The sequence below is a fragment of the Oryctolagus cuniculus genome, chromosome 3 (assembly GCF_051225735.1).
Source record: "Oryctolagus cuniculus isolate XC-2025 breed Fujian yellow rabbit chromosome 3, ASM5122573v1, whole genome shotgun sequence".
Lineage (NCBI taxonomy): Eukaryota > Metazoa > Chordata > Mammalia > Lagomorpha > Leporidae > Oryctolagus > Oryctolagus cuniculus.
The window spans coordinates 6,493,615-6,503,851 of record NC_142869.1 but is presented as its reverse complement, the minus strand read 5'-3'; the positions used below and the strand labels follow the sequence as shown (position 1 = coordinate 6,503,851).

The window sequence follows — 10,237 nt, the reverse complement described above, 5'->3', positions numbered from 1 at the left end:
GTCCCTTTTTGCCAGGTGAGGGAGACAGAACCCTGGGAGGCAGGTGCTTGCCTGAAGGCACGCACCTATTAGGAGCAGAATCCCGTCGTGCGACTGCTAACTCGGTTCTCTCACCGCTGCGTCAGCCTGAGCTGTGGAGTTAACCTGCCAACGTCAGGGTCAGGGCAGGCCGAGGGGGGCTGGCTGCTGACAGGAGGTGCTGCAGCATCCCCGGGAGTTCCACGAGGGGCAGGGAGATGAGTTTTCCGGACCTCCTCCAAGGCGATTCTTGAATCCCAGCGCTGCTATTCAGGGTGGCGTGGCCTTGGTTTCTGCATCCGCACAGTGGAAGAATCATCGTATCCGCTTCATGGGGGTGCCAGGAGGGTTCAATGAATAAGCAGCTGTAAATCGCGTTGTACCTAATAGGGTTTGCAAACGCAGTTGACGAACGTTCTTAGGAGATATGGCAGCGCTCAAGGCGTGCCCAGCAGCACATGTGTGCCGTGTGAGTGTCTGGTGTCCTTACCGTGAGGGCATGCAGGCGGGTGTGTGAGTCTGGCAGCGCTCAGGGGCTGAGGGGAACTGGGACAGGCACGGAGCTGATGTTGAGTTCCCCCTCCCCCACCTCTCCCCTGTGTCGGGACAGATGCCTACGGGGGCTGGAGGAGGGTCTCGGGGCTGGTCCTCCACACCGCCATCTCTCCCCTGGCGCAGGGCCTTTGTGGGTCACCCGAGGCGGTCCCTGCTGGTGTACCGGGCACTGCTGGGAACTCAGTGCAGACGCAGCCCCTGCATCCCCAGAAGAAGGCAGGCCACCTCGAGCAGCGAGCTGGGTGTCTTGTTCCCAGAGCAAATGTGGGTGCAAGAGGAGCACTGTGAATCCCCGCTGCCCGGGGTCGAAAGGGGGACCTGGACCCTGTGGACACCAGGGCAGGTGCTTTCGGCTCCGGCACTCTTGGCTTCGCTGTGGTTTGCAGCTGACCCTGCCGCTTCCATCTCTCAGAGCCAGGCTCCCTGCATGGCCCCTGTCCTTGCCTCCTCCAGGCTTTGGTTTGGTCCCACTGGAAAACTTCCATGCACCCTGCTTCCGCTCCCTTTTCCCTGAAACCAGAGCCAGGACTTCCTATAAATACTGCAGGTTGGACCACTCCCTTGCTTCCCCCGGCCTCGGGCTAAAATCCTACTCCAGCGGCCCATAAGCACAGGCAATTGCAGAAAATTAGTCATCAGGGAAATGCAAATCAAACGTGTGGCGAAACGCCACTGCACGTGCTTCAGGAAGGCTGGCATCAAAGAGACAGCGCGCCAAGAGCTGTGGGGACCGGGGAGCAAAGGGAAACCCCCCACACTGCAGGGGCAAATGGCGAATGGCAAAGGCGTTTGGGAAGTAGCTTCACAGTTGCTCAAAAAGTGAGACAGCATTGCCATCCGGCCCAGAAATTCCACTCCTAGGAATACCACGGCGGCCGGCCATTGCGTCAGCAGGTTAAGTCACTGTTTGAGACCCAACATCCTACGCCGGCACGCCAGTTCTAGTCCTGGCTGCTCTGCTTCTGATCCAGCTCCCTGCTAATGCACCTAGAAAGATGGCCCAAGTGCTTGGGCCCTGCCACTCACTGAGGGACCCAGACAGAGTTCCTGGCTCCTGGCTGCAGCCTGGCGCAGGCTTGGCTGTTGCAACTATTGGGGAGTGAACCAGCAGATCTCTCCCTCTCTCTTTGTAGCTCTGTCTTTCAAATAAAGTAAATAAATCTTTTTTTTAAAAAAAATGATAGAAAATGGAATTAGTAGACTATTTTATTCTGGTGCAAATTTTTTAAAAAAATGCATAGTTTTTTATAGAACACATTTTCCATGAATTTTTTGAAGTTTCCCAATATGCATGGATTTCAACATTTTTTGCACCAAAACAAATTTTTTAATTTTATTTTCCACAAACTTTTTGAAGTACCCTCAGACACCTAAGACAGCAGAAGGCAGAGGTCCACCCGGCAGCCTGTACGTGAATGCCTATGAGTCAGCACAGCCAAAAACCAGACACCACCCGGTGCACAGCAACCGAGGCTGGGTGGGCCCTCTGATTTGCACAGCTGTGGCAGTCGCACGGACGGCAGACTTTGTGAACCGCAGACATTCGCTTCTCAGGTCTGGAGGCTGGGAAGTTCAAGATCAAGGCCGGGGCATGTGGGTGTCTGGTGAGGGCCCAGCCTCCGCGCCCAAGGTGGCGCCCGCTACTTCATCCTCCTTCTCCCTCGGACGCTCATCCTTGAGCCACAGCTCCCGGGACACAGTCCCCTCCGGATTTCGGGGATCCATTTCACCATGAGGGGCGCAAGCACTCCAACCACGGTGTGGTGCAGCCGCGCGGTGCCAATTCTGCTCATCCAGGTAGCTGGGATGGCAGTGTGGGTTTGTGCTACACCACGCGTGAGCCCTGGAGGCACCCCCCCCTAAGAGAAAGAAGCCGGTCACAGTGGACCCCGTACTGCATGGCTGCTTTGCTGTGATGTGTCCACTGCGTGCCGCTCAGCGAGGCTGAAAATAGACCAGCAGTTTCCGGGGGCTGGGAGAGCGCTGGAGAGTGACTGCTCATGGGTGAGGTTTTCTCCTGGGGGGATGAGAATACCCTGGAATTCAACAGTGGCAAGGGCTTTGAGGTCTGTGAACTCCATCTCAATTCCCAAAACTGAGCGGTCCACTTCCTGGGGACAGGTCGAGGATTCCGGCTGGAGGTGGCCCATCTCCCCTGCCCCGGTTCGCTGCCCTCTAAGCGACAGCCACCAGCTCTGTCCCTTTCCTAGGCCTTGGTCTGCATCCACCTTCTCACCCTTTGGAGTTTCTTTGAGGGTGTCCTCAGCGAACCTTGCTCGTGCCTTCTGAGGGCCCGCATGGTGCCGTGTGCAGAGCCGGGTCATCGTAGGAGGTACAGAAAGTTGCCTCTGATTCGGCCAATGTCATTGGAATTTCATCAAGGACACTTCCCAGGGCAAACTCGGCGAAGCCGCAGCAAACCCTCGATCCGTTTTCTGAGCTGCTAAACCGCAGCTCCCTCCTCTCTGGGATTTTCACTTCTAATCCTGTTTGATTCTTTTCCATTTCCATTCCATAACTGAGTTTCAACCAGGCCCCTTGGATTGCGGTGTGCAAGTCTGGATCTTATCACAGAGGCGTCATCCTTCACCCACACTTAGCATCTGCCCTGCTAAGTTTTGCCTTGCTCTGTGGTCCTGATAATGCTCTCTGTGGATGGCTGATAGGTTAGGTTGGAATTGGAGGACAGTCTGTGAGGGACGAAACGCCAGCACTCTGAAACAGTGTGCAGAGGAAGGCCCCTGTCCCCTCCTCGTGGAACCCACCCTCCCACTCCCCACTCCAGAGCCCCCACCCGTGCAGGGGTCCCCCTACCCCGGAAGCAGGTGCTCCCTGAGAAATCTCCCGGCAGGAGGTTTTCGGGGGGGGGGTCCCCGTGGGTCAGCACCTGTGGAAGGGGGGGTCCCAGGAGGGGCAGAGGGCAGCTCACCGAGACGAAGCCTTAAGGGAGGCCCCGCTGACCCACAGGGCTCTGGAGCAGGACAACGGGGCCAGGTGGGCTCCACGTTCTGGGTGGGCTGCTCCTGACAAGCGGGGGTGACTTGGGGGGCAGCCCTCCCTACAGCTGGGCGTCGGTCACCCTGTACGGGACACCACTGTCATTCCCTGTTGCTAAGGGTGCTCCACTCCTCCCTACCCTTCTGACGCAAATACTCAGTGTTTCATCTTTACTTTCTCACGCCTCTGGGGGCTCTTCCCAGCTCCACTGAACCACCAGGGGCCTCTGTCACCCCCGCTCTGTGCCCCTAGGTGACGCCCACAGGGGAGGGGGCGCTACTGAGCCTGAGCCCCCGCGTCCCGGGCAGCAGAGGCTTGAGAACCGGGGATTTTTGTCCCCCTAAAACAACCCTCTAGGGCTGTGGAGGAGCTAGTAAAAGCTCCCAGGTGCCGCCCCTGGCAGCTGTGGGATGCTGTCGAAAACGCTGCTGTCCTAGCCGGGCTGAGCAGCTGGTTGGTGTGTGGAGTTCGGCAAAAGCAGCTGCAGGTTATCCCAAATCTGTTGAAAGGGGATTAACTCATGAAATAAAAATCCAATACAACATAGACTTTTGCAAATGCTCCCTGCTGACGGCTCACAGACTGGGTGCTGTCAGCCCCACGGGAGGCACCAGCGGGGACATCAGAAGGAGGGAGTCCCCAGTGGGGGTGGCCAGGCTGCCCGGACCTGGGTCAGCCCGCGGTGGTGGTGCAGGGGAGCGGTCAGGGACCCCCGTCTTGGTGGACATCTCCGGCTCCGCCTCAGGTGTGACTGTGGGTGACTTGTCTCCTCTTCCTGTCTCTGCCTTCAGCCCCATGGCCACCTGCCCGGTCCTGCAGAGGGAGACCTTGTTCCAGCTGGGAAGCCACACCTACAGGATCCCGGCTCTGCTCTTCCTGCCCCAGCAGAAGACGCTGCTGGCCTTCGTGGAGAGGCGGGGGAGCAAGACGGATGAGCACGCCGAGTTGATCGTGCTGCGCCGGGGAGACTACGATGCAGCCACCCACCGGGTGCAGGTGAGGCAGGACGGCCCGCGCGCGTGTGCGTGTGCGCGTGCGCATGCGCGTGTGCGTGAGGAACCTGAGAGGCAGGGGTTGGGCGATTGGCTGCAACCTGAAGTTCCAGCTCGAAGACCTGGTGGCTATCTTGATGAAGATGCCCGAGATCACTTACGCTGTTTGAAGGGCTTTGACCGTTATCAGCACGACCCTGAAAGAGATGGACCTGGGCCCAAGTTCTGTGCGCCACTCAGCAGAGTGGCGGCCTTGGGGACTCACCTGCCCTACCCAGGGCCATCCATCTCCGGCTGGAGCTACCAACGCTGTCCCCGGGGCGAGGGAGCAGCAGGGGAGGTTGGGGCGGTCAGGCTGGGCAGGTGCCCGTTGGGGCTGAGCTGTCAGTGGAGGGGGCGACAGACGGCAGAGCTGCAGGGCAGACGTCATGGGCCTGGGGATTATGGGAGCTGACTGTGAGTCCCCAGTGTCCAGGGCTGCACCCCAAGAGTGTGATGTGTGGATGATGGGAGGTGACATGGCTTAGGCTGTCACTGCCCCTTGCTAGGGCTTCACTTCCCAAGGACAGCAAGCTGGATGGGACTGGTGCGTGGACGGGAAGTAGGGAATGGCCAGGGCTGGGTCATTGCTGTGGCGCGGCCTGGTGCGGGTGCTCTGTAAATGCGGCCGATGGGAAGGGAGGGGGAGGCAGGGAGCCATTCTAGCGGAGAGCAGGCGACCTTGGGGGGCAGCAGTCACCCCAGGAGCTGGACAGGAGTTGGGGGGCGAAGCAGTCCCAGTGACCGCCGAGACGCGGCTGCCGGCTCCTGGCCCCCCTTGGTGTGGGGGGCAGCTCCGCTTGCCGTCTGGGGTGGCTCCAAAGCTGTGCTTCTCCTTTCTCTCTCCTTACACACAGTGGCACGCTCAGGAGGTGGTGGCCCAGGCGCAGCTGGAGGGCCACCGGTCCATGAACCCCTGTCCCCTGTATGACGCGAAGACGGGGACTCTCTTCCTGTTCTTCATCGCCATCCCGGGACAGGTCTCTGAGTACCACCAGCTCCACAGCAAAGTCAACAAGACACGGCTGTGCCACGTCACCAGCTCCGACCACGGGAGGACCTGGAGCCAGGCCACAGACCTCACCAGCTCCGTCATTGGCCAGGCCCACAGCGCATGGGCCACCTTTGCCGTGGGCCCCGGGCACTGCCTGCAGCTGCGCAGTGGCAGCTTGGTGGTGCCCGCCTACGCCTACCGGAACCTGCCCGACCTCCCGCACCCTTCCCCCTACGCCTTCTGCTTCCTCAGCCAGGACAACGGGCGCACGTGGAACACGGGGAACTTTGTGGCCCCACAGACCCTGGAGTGCCAGGTGGCAGAAGTCAGGGCGGGGGGGCAGAGGCTGCTGTATCTCAACGCCAGAAGCCCACAGGGCTCCAGGGTCCAGGCCCAGAGCACCAACGGTGGGCTCGATTTTCAGGAGGCCCAGGCCGTGAAGGCGCTCGTGGAACCCCCCCACGGCTGCCACGGGAGCGTGGTCAGCTTCCCCAGCCCCACGGCGGGGCCTCAACGCCGGGGGAGGTGGCTGCTCTACACCCACCCCACCGACTCCCAGCAGAGGTCCAACCTGGGCGCGTACCTCAACCAGCAGCCGCCCAACCCCGAGACCTGGTCGCAGCCCACGCTGCTGGCCACGGGCAGCTGCGCCTACTCGGACCTGCAGAGCATGGGGCCCGGGCCCGACGGCTCGCCTCTGTTTGGGTGTCTGTACGAGGCCAAGAATTACGAGGAGGTGGTCTTCCTACTGTTCACGCTGAAGCAGGCCTTCCCGACCGCGGTCGCGGCTACGGCTGAGTCCGAGTGAGCCCACGGTGAGTGCACGCAGGTCGGTCCCCTCACTGACCCTTCCTTCAGTGGCTACGGAGGCTCGCTTCCCAGCCCTGCCCCCTCTCCAGCACTGCTGCTGTCAGCCGAGAAGCCTCAGGAGGCCGGCTCCCCGTGGGCCCCCCCTGAAAGGTGGGGAGCTCTTCCCCTGGGCTGCCCTCTGCACCGCTCCGCCGGCCTGGTCCCCCACGCCCCAGCCCCCGAGCCAGTCCAGCCTCCTCCGGAGATGCTCACAGGTTCCTGGGGAATGGCTTCACCCAAGATGGGAACACCCCAAGAGGCGTGTGTGTGTGCGCCTGCGTGTCTATGTGCGTGCATGTGTCTGTGTGTCTACGTATCTTTGTGTGTGAGTCTTCACGTTTGTGTCCCTTGTCCGTGGGTTTGTACATGCATGTACCTCTATGTGTCTGTGTGCTCATGGGTGTGGGTCTTTGTGTGTCCTCATGTCTGTGTGTCTACGCTGATGTTGCAGAGCAGACACACCGGGGAACGGCTTTGCAGAGAGAGAGAGAGAGAAGCCGGGCCTGGGACAACGAAGCCAGCTCAAGTCACTGCCTCTACCAGGACCCGTGCGGCAAACACCACACCCTTGCGGTTGCGGCCTAAAGCTACAGAACAGCATTCCTGCCCAGCGCTGGAGGCTGCAATCTGAAGTCAAGCTGTGGGGGCTGCTCCCTCCAAAGGCTGCGGGGAGATCCTTCCTCACGATCCGGCTCCCGGGGTCTCCCGCTGCGTCACTCTGGTCCCTGCCTGCGTCTTCCCACAGCCCTGCCCCCTTGGTTCTCCCTTCTGCCTCCCATAGGACCCGTGTCACTGCACCTGGGGCCCTCGCCAATAATCCAGGCTGATTCCACCCCTCGAGATCTGCAAGGCCCTTTCTCCAAATATGGCCACGTTCACAGACGCTGGGGCTCAGCACCAGCACTTAGCTGTGGGGGCCACCGTGCAGCCCACTGTAGCCATCGCAAGTTCTTTTGTAGCCATGAGGTAGCCAAGGTGGGAGAGAAGCCCAGTGGACCTGAGAGTTCAGAACAGCAGAGGTGGGAGGGTCGAGGTTGTCCTGTGTCTGTGTGCAGACCTGCACTGGGACACGGGATCTTTGGTGACCTGAGAGCCACACAGAGCTGGAGTGGGGAGGGGTACTGTGCTGGCCTTCCTGTAAGAAAGAACAGGGACAGGGCTGGCGCTGTGGCATAGGGAATAAAACCGCCACCTGCAGTGCCAGCATCCCACATGGGCACGAGTTCGTGTCCCGGCTGCTCCAATTCCGATCCAGCTCCCTGCTAATGCGCCTGGGAAAGCAGCGGAGGGTAGCCCAAGTACTTGGGCCCCAGGACCCACATGGGAGACCTGGAAGAAGCTCCTGGCTCCTGGCTTCAGATCAGCTCAGCTCTGGCTGTTGTGGCTATTTGGGGATTGAACCAGTGGATGGAAGATTCTCTCTCTCTCTGTCTCTCTGCCTCTGCTTCTCTGTAACTCTGCCTTGCAAATAAATAAATAAATAAATAGATAAATAAATAAATAAATAACTTTTAAAAAAAAGAAGGCTGTTCTTTGCTCGGGGGGTGGGCTGGCATCTCGAGAGGGAGCCTAGCATGGGTGGGGGGGGGTGGGCACCTCTCTCACCCCTGGGGCTGTTCGGGGACCTCGGTCACATGTCCCTTGGTCACGTGTCCCTCTGTCAGTCAACACAACCCTCTGGAAGGCCCCCAGTCAGAGACATCAAGGACCAGTCATGGCTCTTGCAGCCATCTCCGCATGGACGGGTGTTTAAGTAGAATTTTAAAGTGTGAGGAGCTGGAGGCGTTGCTGGGTTCCTGGAGGGGTCCCTGGCCCTGGCCTGGTTTCAGGGCACTGCTTTTCCATGTGGAGTCCTGGGAAGGCCCCTCTGCTTGGGGGATGCCCACCTGGTGTCTTCCAGAATGATTCAAGGGGAGCTGGCAGAGGGAGGGAGAAGAGGCTGAGTCCAGGAGGGTGAGGACGCGGCCTGTCTGCAGGGACACCCCCCCGCCAGGGGCTCCGGGGTGGGCGGCCCTAGTGCACTGTCCATGCTGGGGTGCCCTTCAGAGTGACGGGAGGTGCTGGGCATAATTCCATCAGGACAGCAGGCACTAGCCAGAACTGTCCCAGACAGACAGAGCGAGGACTGTTCTGGGGGGCTGGCAGCCACTGGCTCCCCAGGCAGAGCCAGCCATCTGCGGCGGATGCAGGGAGTGGGGAGCAGCATGGGGCACCCGGGCACTGCCAGCTGAGCAGAGTGTGGCTCACCGTCTGCGTTCACAGCTCCGAGTGTGTCTTGGAATTCTCTGGGGGAGTTTTTAAATAATTCTAGTGTCTGGGCTCCAGCCTTCATCAATGGATTCGGAATATGGGGGTGAGGCCCAGCCAGGGATACTTGCCCCCAAAAACTCTTCTCAATTCTTCTAATGAACAGAAGGAAGCTGCTACCTGGGTACCAGCATCCCATATGGGTGCTGGTTAGAGTCCTGGGTGCTCCACTTCCGATCCAGCTCCCTGCTAATGGCCTGGGAAAGCAGTGGAAGATGGCCCAAGTGCTTGGGCCCCTGACAGCTGTGTGGGAGACCCAGAAAAATCTCCTTGCTCCTGGCTTCGTATTGGCTCAGCTCTGGCCATTGCAGCCATTGGAGAGTGAACCAGTGGATGGAAGACCTCTGTCCCTCTCTCTGTAACTGTGCAACTCTGCCTCTCAAATAAATAAATCTTTAAAAAAGAAAGCACTGGCACAGAAGATCTATAAAGTTCTTCCTAATCTTAATGATATGCAGAGGCCAAGGTCTTCTGATTTGAATGTTGAAAAAAAATTTTGATTTGATTAAAGCTGAAGTGATCTTATCAAAGGATACCATTGAGGGAGTGAAGAGAGAAGTCATGGGTTGAGTGTTTGTAATATGTACATCTGCCAAAGGACTTGTATTCAGCATATGTAAAGAGCTCCTACAAATTAATAAGAAAAGGAAAACCGAAAGAAAATGGGCAAGACCTTGAACAGGAATTTCACACTGGAGGATCTGACAAAGGCTGCGAAACGCACATGAAAATTACTCAGCACCATTAGTCATCAGGGAAAAGCAAATGAAACTCACAAGACGCTGAGTCACTCCAGTGACTAAGGTGAGAAACATGGATCATGGCAAATATCCACAAGGATGTGAAGCCACTGGACCCCCTCTCATCTGGAGGGAGAGCGAGTGCTACAAGTGCTCGGGAGAGCAGACATCTAAATCCCTCATGACCCAGAAACGCATTCCAAGCGTGGACTCGAGAGAGCTGAACGCAGAGATCTGACAAGAGCAGCCTCGTTCAGGACGGTCCTGCCTGGAAACAGCCCAAGAGTGGATCAGAGACGCAACACACAGCTGAACTAGGGGACGTTCGCGCCGCGGGCTGCTACAAGAACGGAGCACGGCGGCCCACCGCAGCCAGATGATTTGGGGGCATTATACTGAGTGAGAGAAGCCAAAACGGTCTATGCTTCACAGGAGTATCTGTTTCAGGTTCAAGGATAGGCAAAGCTTGTCCAGGGTGTATCCGTCGGGGTAGTGGCCACTTCAGCTGCTGGCTGGGAGAGGGTGAGAGGGAGACTCCTGGGTGCTGGAAGTGTGCTGTTGGTTGGCCTGGGCTCCATGTGGGTCGTGCGGGTGATTCCACGTGTGAGAGATCAGTGAGCCGCACACCCAAGATTGCTGTGCCTGGCCGTGCGTGCACTGTGTCTCAGTAAAATCGGAAGTTGGACTGAACGGTGCGTTTGCTAGTGTTGCGCCCGAGTGAGTGCACTGATACATTTTAGAGTCTT

The 10,237-nt window shown here is 58.6% G+C and overlaps 1 protein-coding gene across 1 annotated transcript; it reads left to right on the top strand.

Annotated features, from left to right (window-relative positions):
- The first annotated feature begins 4,365 nt into the window (after window positions 1-4,365).
- Window positions 4,366-7,927, top strand: NEU2 (neuraminidase 2). The gene is made up of 3 exons (XM_017337538.4): window positions 4,366-4,566; window positions 5,459-6,410; window positions 6,896-7,927. The coding sequence occupies exons 1-2, from the start codon at window positions 4,366-4,368 to the stop codon at window positions 6,401-6,403; spliced, it is 1,146 nt and encodes a 381-aa protein (XP_017193027.3). The 3' UTR covers window positions 6,404-6,410; window positions 6,896-7,927.
- The last annotated feature ends 2,310 nt before the right edge of the window (window positions 7,928-10,237 follow it).